Source organism: Oreochromis aureus, linkage group 7, assembly GCF_013358895.1.
Source record: "Oreochromis aureus strain Israel breed Guangdong linkage group 7, ZZ_aureus, whole genome shotgun sequence".
Classification (NCBI taxonomy): domain Eukaryota; kingdom Metazoa; phylum Chordata; class Actinopteri; order Cichliformes; family Cichlidae; genus Oreochromis; species Oreochromis aureus.
The window spans coordinates 56789904-56815765 of NC_052948.1; the positions used below are offsets into that span (position 1 = coordinate 56789904).

The 25862-nt window shown below is 39.6% G+C and overlaps 2 protein-coding genes across 2 annotated transcripts in view; both read left to right on the plus strand.

Moving 5' to 3' along the window:
• The first annotated feature begins 487 nt into the window (after positions 1-487).
• On the plus strand, positions 488-18971 carry sept5b (septin 5b). The gene is made up of 12 exons (XM_031751338.2): positions 488-757; positions 890-900; positions 3818-3908; positions 6087-6173; positions 6305-6428; positions 9177-9311; positions 9394-9511; positions 12215-12316; positions 14842-14938; positions 15048-15183; positions 15794-15896; positions 16086-18971. The coding sequence occupies exons 1-12, from the start codon at positions 715-717 to the stop codon at positions 16146-16148; spliced, it is 1110 nt and encodes a 369-aa protein (XP_031607198.1). The 5' UTR covers positions 488-714; the 3' UTR covers positions 16149-18971.
• Positions 18972-21753: 2782 nt separating this feature from the next.
• mctp1b (multiple C2 domains, transmembrane 1b) overlaps positions 21754-25862 on the plus strand; it is a 37972-nt gene continuing 33863 nt past the window's right edge. The window contains exon 1 of the mRNA XM_031751318.2: positions 21754-22413. Within this exon, the coding sequence (XP_031607178.1) occupies positions 21919-22413 (495 nt within the window). The 5' untranslated portion in view covers positions 21754-21918. The remainder of the gene's footprint in view (positions 22414-25862) is intronic.

Sequence of the window (25862 nt, forward strand, 5' to 3'; positions counted from 1 at the left end):
TCAATATGCACATTCACACTCCTCCAAGTGAAAGATGCAAAGTAACCTGATATCACACTGACTCACCAACAAAGTGACAATCATTCTTTGAAAGCAGCACAGTCTTTCTGAGAGCATAAATGCATTTCATCCCATCATCCCCCTCTCCCTTTTTAACTGTCACGTGATACCTGAGTTTGTTGCAGCTCCAGTAATCCATTGTTTACTGGAGCTGCATTTTCTGTACTCATTTATCACACTGGCCGAAATATGTAGCCAGTGTCACGTGACTGTGAGTCGCCTGTGGGCACAGCAGAGCAGGCTGATCTTTTTACCTGCATTGACCCACGAAGGCAGCCTACCCTGCCGGACGTGTCTATTATTAAGCAGGGGCACATCATCTCAAAATGTGGGTCAAGGGGACAAAGGACAGTGGAATGGGGGACAGATGACATAGAACCTGACGTTCTTTGCGCAATAATGGGGTTATGACGCCTCCCCCTGGGGTTTCACGTGAACTGCAATCCATTTTTTTCTCTACACAATAAATATGCTGCAAGCCTGCGGGAGAGAGAGTAGCACACGACGACAGAGGGTTTTTATCTATTTTATGTCTTATGATTTTTTACTTCTGCACATGTCAGAGCTCGTGCTGAAGCCCTCCGCCCACTGAGCTCCGGCTCAGACCGCCTCTCTCATTCACTCCGGACGCATTTTCCACCAGCTGTGTCCAGCATGACTGCCAACAGCAGGTACAAGAGCCGCGCGCCCCAGACAGGTAAGCTTTCTCAGCAAGGCTGCTTAGTGGTGCCTCCATGAAGCGCGTGAGCGTTTTAACGTGTGTTTGCTCGGATTCTCTCCTCCTGCCATCCCTGCCTCATGTCTGATGGAATTTGGCTTCACGTCTCAGATGATGGAGAGGTAAGAGGCACTGTGTGTGTGTGTGTGTACATATATATATATATATGTACATGTATATATAAAAGCCCTATTCTGCGTAGCACCTGCACGGGTGAAATGCTGTAGTATTTCCTGCCGACGGTGATCCTGACGCTTCTTCCTGTCTTAAAGATCAGTGGCATATGCAGCAACGATGCTGCATATTACAGGTCAGCAGTAACAGAGACCCCACTTCCGCATGGGTGCCTCCAGAGTTTTTTCACAGGGTGGGGAAAAATAACATAAATAACATAGGACAGTCTTGCCAGGGAGATGTGTGCAGTTTGTAACATCTGCACACATCTGTAAGCATGGCTCTGCTGGACAGCTCTGTGAACACTTTTGGTCTTTTATGCTGGTCTGATCATCATCTCATTGAGTCCAGCTTCTCAGTATTTGGGCCTTTTTCTTTCTTTCATTGGCAGGGCTGTCAATGTTTTTAATAAAAATTAAAAATTTTCAGTAATGAGTCAGTCTGTTTAGTCCAGTGACATCTCCACATCTTGGGCTTTTCCAAGTCTTAAAGATCCCAAGTTAATCCTGAGTGATGTGAAACAGAAAAAAAAACCCTTGCACTACTTGCAGTACGCCCCTCCCTGAGCCTGGTTCTGCCGGAGGTTTCTTCCTGTTAAAAGGGAGTTTTTCCTTCCCACTGTCGCCAAAGTGCTTGCTCATAGGGAGTCATATGATTGTTGGGTTTTTCTCTGTATTTATTATTGTGCTATCTACTGTACAATATAAAGCGCCTTGAGGCGACTTTTGTTGTGATTTGGCGCTATATAAATAAAATTGAATTGAATTGAATTGAACTAAGAAGCTAGAATTACAAAGGTTTTGCCATTTCTGCTTAGAAAACATCCTGTACAACTGGATTAGTTAATTATTTCAGCTAACTATGGTGGTAGTGAATTGAAAAGTTATTTCAGTTTCTTCCCCTTTAAGCCACCTTTGTTCAGAGTGCCCCTTGTATAGATAAGTTTTGACAGCATGTGGGTCTAGCTTCTGTGCTCATCCAGAGCTGTGTGACTGAGATGACCATATTAGGGATATCCAGCCCGATCTTGGAACTTGGAAAAATCATCCTATATTGTGCAAACCTTCTTTTTCTAACACACAGTCAATGAAAGGAAATGAGCTTAAAGGATTACAGCATGGAGCATCTGGAGGATGAACTCAGTATGAGATAAAGAACAACTTCTATGACTTAGGAATCATGCAAAGTTCATTTTTTAGTGTCCAAGCATGAAAGTATAGAGCTATTTTGAGCAGAATATATCGTTAGTCAGAAGATGTGTGTTTTTTGTAACAAGCTGTTCAAAGCTGAAAAATATTTAACATAGATGATTTGGATGAAAATTTCATAACATAACCAAATGAATTCAACTCCAAAAATGTTTCTTATCACTTTATGTTAGTCTCTTTGGAGTAGCATTTCATTTAGGTAAATGAATGCTTTTCAGAGATTTAGGGATTGAAAATCAGAGACAACCGAGGGAACATTTTTGTGGCATAACAACCTTATACTCAGCCAAAGAGTTGCAATGATGACAAGTTTATTTACACTATGCACACAAGTACAGTGATTTTCACAGGCCGACAGTGTCTGGCGTATCATCCTGTCTCTGTTACTGCTTCCTGCTTACGGCTCAGCACCCCTCTCCAGGTCCCAGCATCTACTGAAATAGGAGTCATGAAATCCCACAATTACTGCCAGGTGTATGTTGACCAGCCTCCTGAACTGCCGCTACACCCCTCCCCTGCAGCTGATCAACACCCCGCCACAACACTATTTTCACAAAAAGATATTCTGACAGCTCTTACATACAGCAGCCACTCTTCACTCTTTATTTTCAGATATATATTTCTAAAATCCCACGAGTGGTTAATAATTGATTTTTTTTTGCCTTCATCCTGCTTCACTGTTTTCTGTTGTGGTGCCATGTTGGACCGCAACGCTGAGGCTGAGTCAGAGCAGCCAACACAGACGCAGCAGTCTGCATCTCTGTATTTTATGATGTGTGTGTGGGTGTGACTTACAAACACATTCACAGACAAACTGTCAATATGCAAGCAAAGCAGTAACACGCAGGCACACACACACACATAAAAAACACTCTCCAACTTCAGAGCCGCCTCTACTCAGTAACACAGCTAATGCACTGTGTATAAGATTTGATATTAAAAGCTTGCAATATCCTCAGATGAAAACATTTGGAGAAAATCTAATGTATGATTGGATAGCCTGGATTTATATTTGACCTGCTACTGAGTTCGTATCAGAGACATCTGTCTCTTTCAAGCCTCTGTTTGAAGGTTCTTGTTCCTTTTTCCCCCATCTTTCCAGATACACGTGTATGCCTCTGCACTCACTGTACACTCTCTCCACCCCCTCCTGTTGTGAAACAACTGCCTGCTATACTGTATTATGAATACTTGGAGATTTTGCACGTATAATAAAACAAGCTACAGTTTGTTCATGTAAATGGGGGATCTTATTCACACACAGATGTTAGTCATGGAGTTCCACAGGGTTCTATGCTGGGGCCATTTCTGTTTTGCTGTATACATGCTTCCCTAAGGAAGTATCAGTAAAAGGCATAGCATGCATATTTGTTGCTATGCAAATGATACCCAACTTTATCTTTCTATGAAGCTAGATGACATATACCGACTTTTTAAACTATAGGCATATCTTTAAGACATAAAGCATATTGTACTCATTATTGCCATAGAAAGATGTTTAAGCCTTTAAATTAAAGCTGAAAATCTGCACTTCAATCACATCTTGATTGTTTGAGTTGAAATCCACTGTGTTGGTGTACACAGGTGGTTCTTTGTCGACTAAAGTTTCTGGGTTAACCACTGCTGCTCTGTTTTCTATCTGTGTGGTTGTTTCCAGGAAAAAGAATATGTTGGTTTTGCCACGCTGCCCAACCAGTTGCACAGGAAGTCAGTGAAAAAAGGCTTTGACTTCACACTCTTGGTGGCAGGTATGAGGTTTAAAAGGACACAACTTTGTCATGTACCAAAAGTGTCAAACCAAGACAGGATGTCATTATATCAAACTTTCCCATTACACTTTCTGCACAGCCTGTTTAAATATGAATTGCCATCTAACAAGCTACATATTATAGGCAAAAGGTTAACAGTAGTTTGTCGCATTTTATTTAAAAATTTGACTAGTTAGTATATATGTGGGTATTTCAGAATATGTCCATCAATATATCAGGGCCAGAACTCACAGCCATCAAAGTTCATGTGAGGTATCATGCACATTGTTGTGGGAGCTTGGTGTAGTAACAGCTTGTTTTTTATTGCTAGCAATAAGTCAGACTCATTCCCACTGGTACTGGACTCCACCAAGAGTGTCTTCTGTCACCAGTTCTGTTCATCATTTTTTTAGGTGCAGTCAACAGGTAGAGGATGTTGGGTTTTGTGGTCTTAATATATCATCTCGACTTATTGGAGATGATGTAGTTCCGTTGGCTTCATTGAACCATGACCTCAACTTGCACTTGAGAGACTTGCAGCTGAGTGTGAACCGCTGGAATGAGAAGTAGCACCTCCAAGCGTAAAACCATCGTTCTAAACTGGAAAAAGGTGGAAAGCTCCCTCTCGGTTGGGGATGAGTTGCTGTTCCAAGGGGAGGATTTTCTCAGGGTCTTGTTCATGAGTGCGGTAATGTGGATTGAAGACTGACAGATGGATTGGTGTATTTTCTGCAGTCTGTTGTGGTGATCAATCTACATTCTTACCCTAACTTATGGTCACAAGCTCAGGGTGGTGAAGAGTAGAAAGAATGAGATTATGACTACAAGCAGTCGAAAACATCAAAAAGTATATTTGCTCAGCATTAGACAGAGAAGCTGCTACTCCTCCACATTGAAAGGAAATAGGCAAGGTGCTTCAGGCATCTAATGAGAATGCCTCCTGGGGGCCTTATAGAGTAGGTGTTGATGGATGGATTGATGAACAGATTCATGGATATCTGACCCACAGTCCTGTTATTATAAAGACAGAGGGAAATTGATATTGCCTGTTAAGGAATAGCTTTGGAGATTACCTGATCAGTTGAGAAATCAATGCTCAATGTGTGTATCGCACAGACTGCAAATAAAAGATGGCTTTTGCATTTTTAGGTTATCAGCTAATGCTAGCAAACTTCAATAGCCAGCTGCATCCATAAACTATATGGCTGCAACCCCTTGATGATACCTGATATTTAATGGCAAGTAACTGAGTAATAAAACAGAAAAGTTAATTAATACAAATCTTTTGCTAAAGCCCTTGAGTTAAGGCTGAGAGATTGCACTTCAATTATATGCTTGATATGCTTGTGTGATTTAACTATCACTTTGGCAATGTGCAGACACACACCAAAAAATGGGATGGAAATTGAGAACCAGCTGTGGTAGAGAACCAGTACCCAGTAGTTCAATTTCTTGGAATTGCTAGTCTGCTTGCCTATCGAGCCCGCTTATTGATTCTACTTGTACATGCACTACAATCAACTGAGTTCAGTTTTGTGCTGAAGGCGGGAAATAGTGGTGCAGGCTGATGAAAAGCTGAGGGAATGCTGACCCCAGCCCAGCAACCAGACTGTGAACTTCAAAAGGTAACAACAAACTGATGAGCAGTCAGGCTGCATTCTCTGTTTCTACCTGTTCATGTTTCTAAGGTGGAATCACCGTAGTGATCACTTTAAAGCGTCTTTCTGCTGGTTTTTATATTTGCTTTGTGCTATTGACTTTGTTCATACCTAAATTCTAAGAGAAAGATCATGCGTGTGTTCTCATTAGGCTAGGGATTTGTTTTGGTGTGTGAGACTATTTGCCTTTAGATGAGCTGCAAAAAGAGTTGCCGTAAACATGTCAAATCGCAGATTCAAGCAACAGAAATTTCAGTCTTCACAAGAATTGGCCCAGATAATCTTCATCCGAGCCTCACTAATTAATAAGACAAGTTTGAAATTACAGCTGATCTAACATGAAGCAAAAGTTACCAAATACATGTAATGACACCAAACCTGTGTGTTTGACAGCTAGTGGGCACTGCAATAAGCAAAATATGTCTTCCTCTTACTGCCTTGCTTTAACTGAGAATAAAATTAGTTTCTATGTTACAGTGAGCCTGTTACACTGATGTACTGATCAGTATGTATCCTACAGGTGAGTCTGGCCTAGGTAAATCCACTCTGGTGAACAGCCTCTTCCTCACTGATCTTCATAAAGACAGAAAGCTGCTCAACGCTGAAGGTGAGTGACTAATCTATTAGACGTCTTCACACCATTCTTCTTGTTTCTTTCATCAGTTATACAGTGACTACAGAGTCATTGTATAACTCTCTGGTTTAATATCCATATCTGTTTGCTGTTCTGCCCTGAAGAGCGCATCAGTCAGACAGTGGAAATTACAAAGCACACTGTGGACATTGAGGAAAAGGGGGTGAAGTTGAAACTTACTATTGTGGACACCCCAGGATTTGGAGATGCTGTCAACAACACGGCATGGTAAGGGTTGAGTTTGTACCCAACAAAATCAGCATGGTGATAAACATCAAATGGAAGAAGCACTCATATTTCTCTAAGTAAAGTGGACTTTACTTAGAAACCCTTACATACTAATCATCTGAGCCTGCCTTTTCACCTCACCCACTTATATTAACGACAGTGTAGTTCTTGTACTGCTTTGGTAAATGGTAAATGGACTGATTTTTATATCACGTTTTTCTACTACACTTGACCACTCAAAGCGCTTTATACAACATGCCTCATTCACCCATTCACATCCATTTGGCCACTATATGGCCGCTACATTTCAAATCAAATCAAATCAAATCAAATCAAATCAAATCAAAACAAGCAAAATATAAGAATGGCTAAATCTGAAAGTAATAAATATATGTACAATATATAAGAGTATATGCATTACTGGATGTGTATACTAAATATGTTTTTCTATGTGTGTGTGTGTGTGTGTGTGTGTGTGTGTGTGTGTGTGTATGTATACATATTTTACAAATTAAATAGAGTAAACAATAAAATAAAATATATAAAATATACAGAGGTTGGTAGTTGGACATGTGCAAAACAGTGGCATTAATGTACAGTGTGGAGTGCATAATGTTGAAGTTCAAGTAGTGAAGGTGAGGTGTCTATGACGTGTTCAGCAGTCTGATGGCCTGGTGGAAAAAGCTGTCTCTCAGTCTGCTGGTTCGGGACCGGATACTGCAGAACCTCCTTCCCGATGGAAGTAGTCTGAAGAGTTTATGGCTGGGGTGACTGGAGTCCTTGATGATCCTCCCGCTTTCCTCAGGCACCGCTTCCTGTAGATGTCTTGGAGGAGGAAGCTCACCTCAATTATCCGTTCAGAGCACCGCACTACTCTCTGGAGAGCTTTGCGGTTGTAAGCGGTGCTGTTGCCATACCAAGTGGTGATGCATCCAGTGAGGATGCTCTCAATGGCACAGCAATAGAAGGTCCTGAGGATGCGGGGGCTCATGCCAAATCTTTTCAGTCTCCTGAGAAAGAAGAGGCGCTGCTGCGCCTTCTTCACTGTTTTGTTTATGTGTCCTGACCACGTAAGATCCTCAGCCAGATGTACACCAAGGAAGCGGAAGCTGCTCACTCTCTCCACAGCAGCGCCGTCGATGGTGATGGGGGTGTGTACTTCTCTGCATCTCCGGAAGTCCACTATCAACTCCTTTGTCTTTGCGACATTGAGGGTGAGATGGTTGTCTTGACACCAGTGGATCAGGGTGCTGACCTCCTCCCTGTAGGCCGTCTCATCACCGTTGGTGATAAGACCCACCACTGTAGTGTCGTCCGCGAACTTCACAATGATGTTGGAGTTGTTAGTGGCTGTGCAGTCATAGGTGTAGAGTGAGTACATTTGACAGTACATTTGACACTATCTGACACTGATGTACCATCCTTATACTCTATTTCCAACATTTAGCTTTTCTTTTACTGTTAAGGAATTGAAAGTATTAATGATTTCTATTTGTTTTGTTCTCTGCTTGTCTGCCAGTAAGATTATGTAAAAACGACCTAGCTGAATTTCATAAAGCTTGCAAAGATGTAAGAGCAAAGATGTAGGAAATTGTAGTACAGATCTGATCACTTTTTTTTATTTGTAAGGTCTGGGCTCTGTAGTTTGCAGATGACGCCATTCTTATTTTGTATGTTTCATGGACTGGATGTAACCCACTGGGTGTGGATTAATCGTCAAGCCTAGTGTTAAAGTTTTGGCTGTGCCCATGTTAGTTTTTTGGAATGATATTGAAATGATAATATTTGAACAAGAGGGTGGAGTTATTAACTAAGATTGGAGAGCTTGGTCAGCAGGCTGTACCTATAAACTGTACAGGTACAATCCACAGACTGTATCTTCTGATTAGTGGTAAGTAACAATTTAATAAACTGCTAGAATTTCATAGAAATTTTTTGAAAACCCTTCTTACAAAAATGATCTTCCCTGTCTCTGAATGAACCATCTGAACAATCTGAATGAAACTTTGACCAAACATGGTCATACATAAAGCGACTGTTAATACCTGTATATTCAAAAAAAATGTTTTAGAAGTTTAATTAAAAAAATGTATATGTATATGTAATCGGTATTTCAGCATATCACTATGAATGCAATGTTACACTCTCTGGCTGTATCTAAATTATTGTCACCAAAATTTGTATCGGTGATGGAATTTTGTTTGACTCACCACTAAATACAGAGTGAAGAATTTGAAAAAGCACCACAGACCTGGCTAAAACCTTTCAGCGTGGACATGTTATGCCTTTAAACCACCTTTGAACTGTGTTTTTGTCCTACTTTTTGTATTTTAATCTTCATCAAAAAGTGTCTGCAAGAGACTGCAACCATACAGGAATTATCTTCCCTTGTTCCATACCACCGAGAGATGTTTAGTAACTTAGTTGAACTGAACAGTGAGAACATGTGTCCACAATTGAAAATGTGGTCCTCTCATGATTTGCACTAATGTCAATATATGGCTTATGTAGAGCCATTGTAATATCACCTCCTGATTAAATCCACTTAGACTCTCCTTTCATAAGGTCAGATTATCTGCTTTGGACCATGTTTGAGTGAATGAACTGAATAAGCTAGCTCGGACAGACACAAACTTGCTATTATTGTAAGCTAAGCAAACCACCTTCTAGATCAAAATGACTCCTTAGAAAAGTAGATGGGTTTTTTAACAAAACATGTAAATATGCAAATATGCCATTATTTTCTAGCTGGAGGCCCATTACAGATTATATCGACCAGCAGTTTGAACAGTACTTCAGAGATGAGAGCGGACTCAACAGGAAGAACATCCAGGACAACAGAGTGCACTGCTGCCTCTACTTCATACCCCCATTCGGACATGGGTAATATATATATATTTTCTTATACACACATATGCACACTTGTATCATACACAGATTCAGGGAAGTTCGTATCTTCCTGCAGGCTTCATCCTGTTGATATAGAGTTCATGAAGGCCCTACAGGATAAAGTTAATGTGGTTCCTCTCATCGCTAAAGCTGACTGCCTCACTCCCTTTGAGATAAAGAAACTCAAAGAAAGGGTAAGATCATAAAGACACATGATTTCACTGCAATTATGACAGCTTTATATGTGGAAAATAAAAAGTGAATTTATGCTGAAGTATTTTCACTGTAAAATAAATGAAAAGTCCCAAATTAATGTCAATGCTGTTTAAAAATTCACATTATTGAGATCCAAACCTTTATTATTAATGTGAATGCTGTTTAATCATTTACATTATTATTATTCAAATCTTTATTATTTATTAATGTGAATGGTGTTCAAGCATTCACACTACTGAGACCCTTTTTAGCACTTAACTACTTGTGTATACTTTATGTTACAGACAAATTAATGGAGAAATCTTTAAATCCTCTTTAAATCCACCCTAACTTGAAACTTAACTAGTTCAGCACAAAATTTAAACTCTAAACGAGTATTAATGTATTCCTCATTTTTGTTGTATTTTTTTTACAGTTTTCAAACAGTTACAGTTTAAGTTTTAAGAGTTTAATTTTTCATGGCATTTTCCCCACCACTGCATGATGTCATTACCTACTGTAAAAAAATTGAAAACATGATACACAACCTGAATAGGTAATAAAGCAATAGACCTTTCAGTCCAATTCTTCTTTTTCTGAATAATCCATCGTATAAAATGTAATCAAATGAAAAAGTCTCTTTTTAAAACTTGTTTTATTAGTTTTAATCCTTTAACCTTATGCACATTGTATCAAGCAAAAATTAAATTATATGCAACAGTCTTTGACTTGAAGAAATTTGTTTAACATTTAAACCTATTTTCTGCATATTCCAGCACATAAAATAAAATAATGTTTTGTGTTTTACTTGCATCTTTCAAATAGATGCAAGTAAAACACAGTAGTAAATAAATGAAATCAAAGACTCAGCGGCACTGAGTCCTGTCGCTCTTAAATCTATTTTCACCTGTTTAGCAGTAATGGGGCTGGTGGAGGTTTGCCTGGTGCTGCAGCGGTCATGTCAGTGGGAGGAAATCCGAATTTCACATTCCCGTGGCAGCGTGCTCGGTACTTGCTTAGAAGTTTAGGGGGTTTTTTTCACTGTAAAAAGAAGTTTTCTTCCCACACAGTGAACAGCAGACGCTAATGTTTTTGTGACTTTTACGGAGTCAAACTCAAAGTAATGTCAGCACTTAAGCTTTAAAAGCTGCATGATCGTACTCTCTCCCGCACTCTATATATTATCCATTGTTGATCTGCACACATATGTTACCATGAACGTCGCTTACGTCATTGTCATGAGACACTCTCACAAACAAAATCATGGTTTAGTAACGCAGTGACACAGCTTGCTTACGGGAAAGTAACAGTAATCTAATTACTTATTTTTGCAATAGTAATCCCTTCCACATCCATGAATAAACTTTACAAACATGAAAATTGAGCTAATGAAATTTTTTCCTCCACTTCATGATGACATCACCTGCTCTAAGAGGGTGGAAAAATGTCTTTCTCTTTCTTTTACACAAATTTAAGCAAATTAAGATGATGTCTGTGAAGGTTCTCAGTCATCCAGGTCATTGTAGTCTTCCTTAGACTACAAATTAAGATTACTTTGTGTATTTTTTTTTTTTTTAGCACATTTTCAGTTTTTGGTACTTTTGTTTCTTTTTGTTTTTTTGTTTTCACTTAAGCTGGCTGATATGTTGGCAATCTTATGCAAATAAGCTTATTCTGAAAGTTGAGCTTTGAATGTTTCAAATATTTTTAAACCTTTCAGGCAAAATCTTCACAGTTTCAGCATTCACATTGCATTTTCACTAGGAGATGCTTTTGCTAGTATTATGGCACTGTAATTGGAGACCAAATATCAACCAAAAACTCAAGAAAAACACACATAAATGTTAAATAAACAGACATAAAGTAGACATTAAATACATAGCAGAAAGGAAGTGACATGATTGAGCTCTGTGTTAACCTGATGGGCTCCACTTTGACATATTTTGTGTTTTTCTCATCTCTTCTGATTATTCTGAGTGTCACTCAATCAATGCAACCCTGTTACCCACATTATCAAAAGAATACAAATTCATTTGAACATTTACTTCCTTTATTTATGTGACAGTCCACAGCTAGCATCTTTTTGAAACAACACAAAATTTTTTACCCTAGTGCTAGCATTGCGTTATGACATTGTAAGCATAGGAATTAAACAAATATTACAATGTTAAAAACATATAAAATACTATTAAACAACATTTCTGTGGCCCTGAATACAAAATTACTCAAAGAAAGAGTATTCGATATGAAGATATATATAATCTACATAACAAAATAATCAACAATTTCTTAAACAAAATTTTTCAAATTTACTTTTTTATTGGTATTGGGTGCTCCAAGCATAGCACACAACAGCTACATTGTCTCATAAAAAGTGTACCTTTGATGTCTGAGCTGGACAAATCTTTTTGTTTTTGGTGATTTATTTTTATTTATTTTTTTTCTAATACATAACAAAAAAATATAAAATAAAGGATCCATTTTTTCTCATTTTTGAAGCCTAAATTGTGGTCCAGTTCTGTGATGACATGCAAATCTTTTTAAGCTCTTTTAGCACTGGATGATTCATACATCTCTCTAAAGCCTTCATATACAGTACAGAAGGGCACTGACTTCCTGCTAAATTTTCTCATTCTGTGGGAGTATGTATGTGTGTGGTTCTGCTGCTATCCATGACATCTCTTATGTGTTTTTTCTTCCAGGTGAGGGAAGAGATCGATAAATATGGGATAAAGATCTATCAGTTCCCTCACTGTGACTCGGATGAAGATGAAGAGTTCAAGCAGCAAGATAAAGAGCTGAAGGTGAGCAGGATTCACATTGAATATGTCCAAAACATGGTCTTTAATTTCCTTCCTTATGGTCTAAGGAGCTTGGAAAGAAAAGTGTCTGGACTTCTTTGAGTTGCTTGAAGACGTTTCACCTCTCATCCAAGAAGCTTCTTCAGTTCTAAGGGTCAATGGTGGAGATTCCCAGATTTAAACCCAGTGGGAGTTTCCCCCCAAAGAGGGACAAAGGACCCCTGATGATCCTCTACCTAATCACATGAGCCAAGGTGTGAAAGTGGGTGTGGGTCCCAATCAGCCCGGGTTTCGGGTGAGCTCATTGTGAAACCTGGCCCCACCCTATCACTGTGGGCAACTGTGGGCAACGGATTACCACACAAAGATCACTACTCTCCTCAGTGACAACAATACATATGAAGCCTTAAAGCGAGACCCCACAAGCAGCTACAAAAAGAAAGTTATAGCTGGCCTTCAAGACCTTGAAAGGGACAAAATCATTGACCGCCTTACATATCACCGCCTTTACCCAGGGGATGCCATACCCTGCATTTACGGACTTCCTAAGATCCACAAGGAAGGTGTCCCACTCAGACCCATTGTCAGTAGCATAAACTCAGCCACTTACAACATCTCGAAACACCTTGCTACCGTCCTAGCACCTCTTGTGGGGAACACCCCACATCACATCAAGGACTCCACCGACTTCACCGACAAGGTCCAGAAACTTACCCTGGACCCAGATGAAACCATGGTGTCCTTTGATGTAGTCTCCCTCTTCACTTGCATACCCACTACGGAGGCAGTGGAGACTGTCAGGAAACGACTACAAGAAGACAGCTCCTTGGAAGACAGGACCAACTTCACACCCAATCAGATCTGCACACTGTTAGACCTCTGCCTCACCACAACATACTTCAAATACAACGATGGCTTCTACAGACAAAAACATGGCTGCACCATGGGCTCCCCCGTGTCACCTATTGTAGCCAACCTTTACATGGAGGAAGTGGAAAGAAAGGCTCTTGGCTCTTTTAAAGGGAGAGTACCCAGCCACTGGTACAGATATGTGGACGACACCTGGGTCAAAATCAAAACACAAGAAGTGGAATCCTTCACTGCGCACATTAACGCCGTGGATAAAAACATCAAGTTCACCAGGGAAGACACAAAGGACAACTGCTTGCCTTTCCTGGACTGCGCTGTGCACATTGAAGAGAATGGCAACCTCAACATTGAAGTTTACCGGAAGCCCACACACACGGACCAGTACCTCCTCTTTGACTCCCATCACCCTCTGGAACACAAACTTGGAGTAATTAGGACCCTACACCACCGGGCAGAACATGTTCCCTCTAAGCCTGAAGGGAAAAATAAGGAACACACACATGTAAAGGAAGCACTGAAAACATGTGGCTATCCTAATTGGGCGTTTATAAAGTCAGCAAAGATGCACAGAAAAGAAGATCAGACACCAGCGAGGGAGGATAAGAAAGACAGACGCAACAACATTGTCATCCCCTATGTAGCTGGTGTATCAAAGAAACTCAGGAGAGTTTTCTCCAAACACGACATCCCAGTGTACTTCAGACCCAGCAACACACTCAGACAGAAACTGGTTCACCCGAAAGACAAAACTCCTAAACACAGACTTAACAACGTGGTGTATGCTGTACAGTGCAGCGAGGAATGCCCAGACCTCTACATCGGAGAGACCAAACAGCCACTTCTCAAGCGCATGGCACAACATAGAAGAGCCACCTCCACGGGACAAGACTCAGCAGTTCATCTGCATCTAAAGGACAAAGGTCACTGTTTTGAGGATGCCAACGTTCACATTTTGGACAGAGAGGACAGATGGTTTGAAAGAGGAGTGAAAGAGGCCATCTATGTCCACTGTGAGTGACCATCTTTGAACAGAGGTGGTGGTTTACGACACCAACTGTCTGCCATCTATAATCCAGTTTTGAGATCCCTTCCCAGACGCTTTAACGCCCACTCACATCCTAGGCCATCTGACCTCAGGAAATCACATGATAGGGTGGGGCCAGGTTTCACAATGAGCTCACCCGAAACCCTGGCTGATTGGGACCCACACCCACTTTCACACCTTGGCTCATGTGATTAGGTAGAGGATCATCAGGGGTCCTTTGTCCCTCTTTGGGGGGAAACTCCCACTGGGTTTAAATCTGGGACTCTCCATCATTGACCCTTAGAACTGAAGAAGCTTCTCGGATGAGAGGTGAAACGTCTTCAAGCAACTCAAAGAAGTTCAGACACTTTTCTTTCCAAGCTCCTTAGACTACAATGACCTGGATGACTGAGAACCTTCACAGACATATTCCTTCCTTATGGTTTTCTGTTTTCAGATGATAGCTGTAACTAACCCCTGCTTCAATACAATCTTACTTCTAGCTGAATAAAAACATAAAATTCAAAACACTTATTTGGAATGAAGTACCGCTAAATAAAACAGTAGTATTTGTACTTTCACTCTGACATTAGGAATCTGAATCTTTCCTCTGTGGCTGCTGCTTGTGATGCAGGAGAGCACTCCATTTGCTGTGATTGGTAGCAACACTGTGGTAGAGGCTCGAGGTCATAGAGTGAGAGGGAGGGTCTACCCCTGGGGCATTGTGGAGGGTAAGCAGCTCTAAACTGGAGGTTGTAGCTGTGCGGCTGTCTTTCCCAATTCTGATTGGCCAACAGTCTGTCTGGATTCACCCTCACGTTCATCCTTTCTTGCGTGCAGTGGAGAACCCGTCTCACTGCGACTTTGTGAAGCTGAGAACCATGCTGATAAGAACTCACATGCACGACCTGAAGGACATCACCAGTGACTGTCACTATGAGAACTACAGGGCACAGTGCATCCAGAACATGACGAGGTGTGAACATGACAAAACCTACACATGGTCACAATAAAAGGTTAATTATGAGTAAAACTGAGATATGGAGAACAAAACCAGGGCGATTAGTAGAACTTTGACATATTCAAAAAGTATGTGACAAAAAGTTCATGTCATTACATTACTCTTCTTAAGACCATGATTTTCTTGTAATTTTTTAAAGTTTTATTGAGCAGTCAGTATATATATGTATATTCCAAATGTGAGTATACATTTTTACTTAATAACATAACATTTATTTTTAATCTCATAATTTTGTGTCATTAGTTGCGTAGCCAAATTATGTGACTTTATTACTAAGTCAAAAGTTTGACTTGTTATCTCATCAATTTTACTTTGTAGCCTTGGTTTCTGTTTGCATTTGAATTTACCATCATAATAATTCAAATGAAGTTATTACCAGCTAACAATCCTGTTAGTAAAGGCTTTAACACTTTGTGCTTCCTTTGTGAGACAGAAAAACAAGTTAGCTCATTTTCCTGTCTTGGTGACAAAAATATCCAGTGTTCACTGTGATGGATGACTGTGAAACAAATGGAAGCCGGCAGCTTGTTGTTCTCATCCCTCGTGTTTATGTGTCCTGTTACAGTAAGATGAATGCAGATAAGCGTGTGGAGAGCCCCAACCCGATTCTGCCACTATCTACACCAGATATTGAGACTGAGAAGCTTATCAAGACGAAAGATGAAGAAGTGAGTGTCAAAAACATGACTCTGTGACTCTGTGATATACCTCAGATGCTGAATAATACATTACAGTAGGTGTTATATAACCAAGACACTGATGTGAATTGATGACCCATATGTGTTATTATGTAAGCTGTCTTTCATGCTCCTCTTGCTCCCTTGTCTCTGTCTTGTGTTTATCTGGTGTGTCTGTAGCTGAGGAGGATGCAGCAGATGCTCCAGAAGATGCAGCAGCAGATGCATGAACAGGAACTGTGACTCCCCTCTCCCACAGCATCTCTGTCCCTTTATATCTTTATTTAGATGGCAGTGATCCCTCACCGATGCCATGTTTTTAGGGGTTGAGATGAAAAATTCTTCAGTGTCAATATTTCACCCAATTCTTTAAACTCTGGTCACAGAGAATACATTAGATGAATGACAGCATGATGTTTTTGCCATTTGATAAAGTGCAGTCATTAGCCAAGTGAGTCTTGTTAGGCAATAGGGAGTAGCTTGCACTTTGTTATCTTTAGATCACAGGCTTAGGGTTAGGTTAGTTTTACTTGAAATACTCCATGTATGCCCTCAATGAATTAAGTAGTTTATTCACTGATTGTTTGTACTGTACTTGTGGACTGACAAACAGCTGGAACAGCTGCTGGTAATATAATACCAATACTAATAATACTAATTCTGAATGTGGGGTTTTCCTACAATGGTCAGATTATACAGTGAGTGAAACTGAAATGCTGACTGGAGAAACACACTGCTCTTTGAGGTTTAATAGCTGCTTAATCAGGCTTAATATAATCAGTGTCCTGATCAGGAGTCAGGATCAGGAGTAGTCTAATAACTTATTTCCCATAATACTGAAATTATAATATAAAGTATTTAAGGGAACATGCTGATGTTTTTGAATGGGTTTCTATTAAACCCAGAGATGGTTGGGTGGGGTATTACACATCAAGACTCTTCTGCATTGGCTGAACTTTTCTAACCTGTCGGTGCATCCATCTTTTATATAATGTACAGTTAATAAGCACATTACAGTCTCCCACACATCTGTCAGCAGTTGTCTTGCATTGTGAATAATCTAGGCATTTTTGACGAGGAAGAGTAATGTTCAACCTAAAAAGATATCAATCCTAAAAAGTCAAAGGGGACCTATTTTGTTTCAGTGCTGTTATAGTCTTCGATGTTCACACAATTGAATTTATTTATTTAAACATGGCCAGAGTTTCACATGAGCTCTGGTTTTGGCTCTGTATGATGTCAGTGAGAGTGGGTATTCATAATGTGATCATCTGGTGCACACAGACGTGAATACAGAACCGCCCCCTACCTGTCCTAGCGGTTTGTAGAAAAATAAAAGTAAAGCTGGAAATTTGCAGAATAGGCTCTCTTTTAAGCATTGCATGGTAAACAAGATCATGCCAAAATGCTTTTTAAATCCATGTATTAAAAGGGGACATAATATGCAAAATTCAACTTTTTATGTTTTTATTTTTTTTTTAAAGAATATTTGGTATTTCTACAATCCCACACAAAGAAAAATAAAACCATCTCTAATTTATTTTGTCTTTCATGACATTCACAGTGAATGATCAGTGTTGGTCTGCAGCATCAAAACAGATGAAGCAGTTCCACTGTTTGGCAAAAAGATATACCTGAATGAGCAGACAGAGTCTGCCAGTATTTCCTACTTACAGCTGTCTGCACTAAGTCTAAAATGCCTCAGCCACAAGCAGAGTATGCTGTTCATGCAGTCCTCGTAGCTTGTTGTATGTTACAAATGTTACAATTAGTTTTGATCATATACCAAGTGGCCACTACTATAGAGGGATAGTCATAAATTGACTTCAAGACCAACTTGAATCCAGTAAGACATAATCACTTGTGGGTTATCAGGTGTATTTCATGTTGCCTTTTTGCATTTCAGTGCAAGATAGTTTCTGTATTATATACAACTGGACTGTTGCAATATCAGATTTCTATTTCATGATTGCTATGGTAACAAAAAAGTTGCAATATCTATCATAATAATAACAGTAACGGTAATAATAATTACAGCAATAATACTATCAGTCAGATTCATCTGGAACTTTGTTTTATGTATGCATTTAAAGTCAAAATACATATACATGGAGCTGATGAGACTTTCACTGAAACTGTACAAAAACAATAAAAAGCCATCATATCAGAGCTTTATAATCTTTTTACAACATGTTCATCAGAGATTTTACATTATAAACAAGATATATGGAACCAAAGTTTGGAATACTGAAATCCCCACACAAGATTAAAAATCAGCTTGTATATATTACCATAAATCATTAACAGGTAACTCTAATTTATGACAGATGAACACTGTTTCAGTGTTTGTGGCTGTGTAAGAAGATGAAAACAATATGGGAAAAAGGTCAAAGAAATCCCAACAGAATCAACGCTTTGTTTCTAACCAACAGAATATAGTTATAATAAAAACATATATGTTGGTAAACATCAGTCTTTTCAATCATTATTTAAAAAAAAAATCACAGATCAAATGTTACATGCAGGATCAGACAAGTGATGGTGAACCTTCCAGTACGAGGAATAATATAAACATTAAAGGAAGAAGGCTCAGTCAGAGTACTTCTTTAAACCAAGCGTCTTTGGCTATAATTCCTCAACTGAGGATTTAGTTTTATGCAAATTGTTTTTGGATTTAGAGGAACGCTGTGTTGTTTGGCTTTTTGTGTCTGTTGTTCATTAGTTACTTTTTCTGTTTATATGGATCTTTTGTACAACTATTTACTACAACTATGATATTGTCATATGTGCATTAATGACTCAATATTTTATTTTTAATTTCATGGTTAAATGGCGACATCCTTACTGTGTAAGAAACACTAATGCTTACCATATTACGGATGTTATTTTATGGACTGTCATGTCAGGGGTTTTGAAAATGCTTTAGAGAATAGTTCCTAAATTAAAATTGTTCTACATCCCATATTTGTAACATACTAGCTTTATTATATGGTGATGATACAGTTTTCTTTATAACATAGCCCTTTTCAGGACCAGTGTAACACAGTGATTTACAGTATAATAAGGCCAATAGAAGTACAAATAAAACAATTCTTTTGTGTAAAATTATTTTGTGTCTGTGTTCTTATTTTACCATGGAAACATTCCACTGTTATTGCAGACATATGAACGAAGCAGCATGCAGTCTGTTTCTGTTGCTCTTTCTCCATACTATAAACGTTTTCAGCTCAGGCAACATCTGGACCCCCTTCGGTTCACTTACCAGCAGTGCTTTGGAGTTAAGGAAACCATCATCTACCTGTTCAATCATGTCTACGTCCATCTAGCACTGTGAGGATCATGTTTTTTTAATTTTTCCAGTGCATTCAATACCATCAAGCCTGAAAGCGATGGAGGTAGATGCCTCTCTCATGTCCTGGATTGTTGATTACCTGACAGGAAAATCACAATATGTACACTTTCAGCATTGTGTGTCTCACAAGGTGATCAGCAACTTTGGGGGACCACAAGGGACTGTCCTCTCCTCTTTATTATTCTCCCTCTACACCCGAGACTTCAGTCTCTGAACAGAGCCCTGCAATCTTCAGAAGTTTTCTGATGACTCTGCAGTGGTTGGATGCATCGGTGAGGGTGATAAGACAGAGTACTGGGTTGTGGTTCACTGGTGCGAGCAGAATCATCTGCAGCTCAACGTGACAAAGACCAAGGAATGTATTGTGGAGATTAGGAGGACCAGGAAACCTGTGACCCCTGTTTCAATCCAGGTGGTCGATGTGGACATTGCGGAGGACTATAACTACCTTGGAGTACACACTGATAATAAACTGGACTGAGTTAAAAACACCCCTGGACACTGCATGAAGGGCCAGAGTCCTCTCTATTTTGTGAAGCAGCTGACGTCTTTTAACATCTGTCAGACAATGTTCAGGATTTTCTATGAGTCTGTTGTGGCCAGTGCCATCCTCTATGCTGTTGCATGCTGGGGAAGCCAGTTGAGGGTTGCAGACTGTGGGGACGGAGCTGGACTTCCTTAAGGTGGTATCAGGGAGGTGAACGCTGTCCAAGATAAGGACAATGCTGGACAATTCCTCCCAACCACTTCATGATGTGCTGGCCAGTCACAGGAGCATACTCAGTGAGAGACTGAGATTAGTGCACCACTGGACGACATAGGAATCATGTGGATATCTCTGTAAACCTCCTCCATTTAATGCACAGTACACACTGCAGTAGTTACATACCCTACAGTTTAAACATCCTTTACAGAGAAAATAAAGTACAGTATGATAAGAAGGGGCACCTCAATGTCAACCAGATATATTTAATTTGTGTAATAAACTGGGATATTTATAATTAGAGCTATTGGTATCTATTAGAACCACTTCGTTATATTTTGTAATTTTTTAATATATTTTCATATTGAATTTAGTTTAGTTACGTTCTGTAGTTGCTGTCTTGGAGCAACTGTGACCAAATAATTTCCTCAGAGATAAAGTATTCTGCCTCCAAAGTGTGAAATGGACACGCATGCAGAAGTTGCAGTACCTGCAGAGGGAAATCTGGAAATCTTAAGGAACCTGCACTTCATACCTACTTTGCTCACTAGCGACTTCTTACCTTTAAACATCTCCCCCTGCTGGTACTGCAACTTCAAGCTTTGGAGAGGCAAAGCGTGAAATGGACACAGTGGACCGGCGTGTCTATTACACGCTTTGCCGTGATACTGGGTTGTCCCCTCACCCCCAACCTATTTTGACAAATTGCTGCCCCTTCCTGAGCCTAGTTCTGCCAGATGTTTCTTCCAGTTAAAATGGAGTTTCCCCTTCCCACTGCTGCCAAAGTGCTTGTTTGAGGGTCATTTTGATTGTTGGGGTTTCTCTGTATTATTGTCGGGTCTTCTCCTTGCAGAATTAAGTGGCATTAGGTAACTGTTGTTGTGATTTGGTGCTATATAAAATGAAGTGAATTGAACTGAAACTGAAATTCATCAAACAACTTTAGATCCTGAAAGTGTTTCTTTGCCATTTAAACTTTCATAAGGACATGCATCACACTAAAGTCAGGGGTTCATGGATGCTTTTTTCATAATTTGTTGCTTCATTGCCAACCTTCTTTTGGCACAAGACGAATGTCCCTTTTATTTTAACGCTTGTGTCTGGTGCTCATCCTGAGGACACCAACTGACAAATACCCCAACCATTTGCGTTCAGGCTTAAGTTAGACACTGAGCTCGTCCTCTCATCCAAAAAGAGTAATAGGTGTCATTAACAAGACTGTTTATTATTTATGCTATTACACTGACCAACTGTTTCTAAGGTCCCGTAAAATGAATTTTAATGATTTGGTTTCATTTAAAATAATGCAAATAATGTTCAAAGAAAAAATTTACGTTACTCCAGACTGTGTACAAAGGTTTTTTTCAGTGCAGGAGAGTAAATAATGTAGTTTCACTGTATAAAAAGCAAAGAGACTAAATAAAGATATATTTCTGCTGGGGTTAAATTGTATGTTGATGTTCATATGAGCATAAAAAATGTATAATTTATTTTTGGTCTTCAAAAGACTGTTTTACAAATATATTTTTGAGGGTTTCATGTGAGAATATTTTAACTCATCTCTTTGTTGATATTATTTCATTTTCTACTTGGGTAGCCTTATCCAACCAAACTGAGGTCTAAACATTTATTTTTCATATATAGTTATATACTTTGTCAATGAAAGACTGGTGTACAGATAAACTTTCTGTGCTACAAAGTATCTAAAGTTTAATGGTAAACTGATCTTATTGGTAGACTGTTTGATGGTGCAGGGTAAGGGGCACTACGTCATTAGTTTCAGGTCTTCAGATGAGCTACGTACAGCCCTGTTGGCTGGAGTAAGTATTTCCGTGCATGTCGGTACAGGTTTCGGCGTGTTTGCAGCCGTCTGATGCGACGAAATAGGACAAACGGGGTAGTTCAGTGGTCCTGTCCACCGATGTGACAGCCTGCCGGAGCTCCGAGTAGAGGCGGGAATGGAGCGGAGCGAGGCGGACGAGAATGAGAGCAGTTCATCCCAACAAAACACGATGTGGAAACAGCTTCAAGCCAAAGCCAAGCCGCTGCTCAGCCCCAAGCTGGGCTCCAGAGAGCCAGAAGACAAGAAGGAGCGAGGCATGTGGATGTTCAAGAAGATGAAGCGGAAGGAAAATGTCGTCCTGGACCGGGTGATCTCCTCCTCACAGCCCGACCTGCTCTTCTCCTCTCCGGCTGATGTGGACATTAAGGAGGCACAGCTCTGCGGCAAAACAGTCGGCCGGGACAAGCTGCAGTTTTCGATCAAGCACAAGTCCACCAGCCCAAACAAACCCACGGTGTCTCAGCTGGTGCAGTCCCACCACAAGAGCTCATCTCTGGGGTCTGCTTGCCTGGAGAGGCTGGCCGAACCTCCGGGCGGCGATGGCGGGGGCGACGCAGCAACAGCTGCCGCAGCGGAGGAGACACATCTGGAGAGCAGTGAGGATCAGCTGGTGAGCTCCTGCCTCGATGATTTGGGTTTTTAACTGAATATATGTCTGAGATATCCAGTTTAGTAATCATTAGATTAACCCTCAGTAATACTGACAGGTTAACGATCACAAGTTTTGAGTGTGTGAGCGGAAACAAGCAAGTACATGACAAGATTTGTAAAGCGATAAGTGTCAAATGGCATATGCGTCAAAATCTGATAGGTTAACAGATAATGACAACATAAAAACTGTTCCGTGATCTACATTTTACATCACATTACTGTGTTTTAAGTAGTTAAGAGTAGTCATTGTATAAAGTATTTAATTATTGTGTAGTATTCTTATCGGAGAGAGCCCTAACCATCAGAGTACGAAGAAGCACTAAGCAATCACAGGATGCAAGAACTCCCCTTTAACAGGAAGAGATCTCAGGAGATTTGGTTGGTTGAGGGTGAGGGAAAAGACAGGAACAAAGATGAGAAGCAATACCATAAACAACAAACAGGACATAACACAAACTGGAGAGGAAAGAAGATAAAAGTTAATTAAAACATTATATGTAACTTAGCTAAGTTATAAGTTCTGACCTTTAAATTGCATCTTTACTAGTAACTTCTGTCTTGCATGAAATCCTTTTACTTAAACTAAGAGCAGAGTATCACTCTTTGTACTAACACAGTGATTGTCAGGAACATAACACACTGCAGTCATCACCTACTGACATTCGAGGTATATAAAATGCAGCATGAGCTACAAATAATTTACAAAAAAAAGACTCATGATGCAACATTTAGTTAGGATAAAGTGGGACCTCCTTTGTGCTTTTATTAAATAGTTGGACCTGTAAATACACATGATAGCTTAATTAAATAGTGCTTACTTTGTCCACAGACAGTTAAATAGAATAGAATTAGCTTATATTAGTCTCCTCTTGTGGAAGTTAGCATTATTCGTCTTCTGTTGTGCTTTTTTGTTGTGCAGATTTAAAAAATAAAATTATATACATTGTAATAAATAAGTTAAAATATTTGAAAATAGTATTAAATAATAGCCATAACCCATAAACTGTGATAATACTCTGTTAGATTTGTATTGTTTATTGCCATTTATGCTTAGAAATATCTACTTATATATTCTTAGAGTTTTATAATTAGGTGTAGATTGGTAGAGGTTTGATCCTTAATAGTCTGCAAGCTTTGTGTGCATTCCAGAGCTCTCTGACTTTCACACCCACATTTTAGGAGCATGGGAGAGGTCGTACCTTGTCTTATTGTTTTATGGTAGGATAAACGTATGTGCCTTTTGTTTAGATGGATGGCTCTGGGGAGTCTTCCTGGGGTCACAGTTTGACCCCCCCCACACACACACACACACACACAAGGTATTCTTTGTTCACATGCATACCTATGTAAGCCGTTATATGTTAATGACCCTATGCATATTCATGTAACCACAATAAAAGAGCAGTGTTACGGGGGAGCGGACGAGAGCAACTGGGGTCAAGCGAAGGAACGGCGCCTGTCCAGTTCTCTCCCGTGCACGAGAAACATAAAGAATGTTGCCTACTCGTGTCTTGCTTGCTGTGTAATTACATTGCCTTCAACGTTCCAGCGAATAGGGTTAAGCTATAAACCTATCATACTCCCAATAACTGGCTCTGTTTTCATGTAAACAGTGTAGGCTTCTTGTATTTTGAAGGCTTATGAGAGAAATAGATTTCTAGGTCATTTGACAAATGACCCACCCATCAGCACGCCATAAGTGAGTGGCATCACTTTAGACTGATTTTACAAAAGCAAGGATTTCTATAATATCACATCTCTCATTTAGATCTCTCTCAAATCCTTGCTGGGATCCAGACAACTTTGGCTTCTCTGGGAAAATGATCCCTGTCTTCCCTGCTCTATGACCTCTATAAACAAACGGAAATGATGTTGAGTTTGATTTTGGTCCCTAATAAAGTGAAAAATATAAATAAAGCAGAATATGTTCCAGGACTGGCCTGCTTCTCATATTTCTGTCACCTTTTTGCTTCTCATACCTGATTTCAAAATACCAAGATGGCAAAACAGTCAGCTAATTGGAGATAAAGTATCTGAAATTCAGGAGCGGGGCCACGCCTCCAAACACGCTCCTTCCGGTTCTCATCTATATATGTTCCCCCTGTTCTACAAGCTGTTTGTTCTCGTTTACATGCCCCACCCTCCCTCCCTCCCCTTTTTAATTCTTTAACTTCTTCTTTACTTTTCTACCAGGCCAGGGCCCAGTCCCCTTCGAGGCTTTCCCCAAACCGCAGCTCAATTCATGTCCAAGCCATTTACCTTTATCTAGTAAAATGCTGTTAAACCTCAAATGAGGACGTGGACCTAGCGAGTGAAATGCTTTAAAATGGGACTTCACTGTGGTCACATCACACTTTTAAATGAACTGACACTATCACACTATCATCTGCTAAGAACGCTGCTGTTATTTTTAAGAAAACATTTCATTATGAATTTTACATTTCAAAGCTCGCCCAGTTTGTTTCTTTCATGTCAGAAGCATTGCAAAACTCAAACCTTTATTTACTGTATGTAATAACTTTTAATTCATTCATTCATTCTAATTTCTGTCTATAATTGTTCTGGTAATCTGGGCCTGCTGTAATGAATTTAAGGGCATGTGTTTGACTCTGTGTTTTTATGTTTGAATGTGTGATTCAACAGTGAAGCACTTTGTAACTGTGTGTTTTTAAAAAGTGCTATACAAATAATATTATTGCTATTGTTGTGAGAATGGATTGGCTAGACTGAGAGAGGTGCGCCTGGCGGCCTGGTAGCTAGTGAATAGTAACATGTTTAAGTAGACTAAATCAGTAACTCAATGAACCCCAATGAACACATTTGTGTGTCCTCCAAAGTCACACACAAATCATTTTAACGTTTGTAAATCTTAGTTTACCATTTGGATCATATCACACATATCACCCTGCCTACTGTGGTCTGCATGGTTCCTTGTGCAAGATAGGTTCCAAAGTCTCATTTACTTATCCATGTATGCCGAAATTAATATAGTCATTGCAGATAAGAAAAGATTATTGGTAAATCAGATGCTAATGGTTTTCCTTCACTTTATATATACACTGTTCCGCGGACAGATGCTCATTGGTCAAAGGTCAGTGTATGCACAGTTAATCCTTGTGAGCCAAAGGCTCAGGTTTCAGACTGTATTTTTTCTAATCTCAGATCCACATGATGAGTGGATGAATATCACACACACAAGCTCTACCACCTTCTGTTTGCAAGGGGGAAAATTTGGCTTATAAGAAAGGTGTTCTTAAATGGCAAGGAGCTAAAACAGAAGGGTTCCTTACTAGGAACTCAGAAATTCTTACTTCTAATTAAACTCACTATTAATACAAGATTAATAATTACTTATTTTAAAATCTGAATTATGCAAATCTCCATTACTACAATGCAAGAATTTTAAAA

Coding starts and splice junctions, on each gene's coding strand:
- sept5b (XM_031751338.2), top strand. CDS start 715: ATGACTGCCAACAGCAGGTACAAGAGCCGCGCGCCCCAGACAG. Junction 9,512..12,214: donor TAAAGAAACTCAAAGAAAGG/GTAAGATCATAA, acceptor TTTTTCTTCCAG/GTGAGGGAAGAGATCGATAA. Junction 12,317..14,841: donor AGCAAGATAAAGAGCTGAAG/GTGAGCAGGATT, acceptor CTTGTGATGCAG/GAGAGCACTCCATTTGCTGT.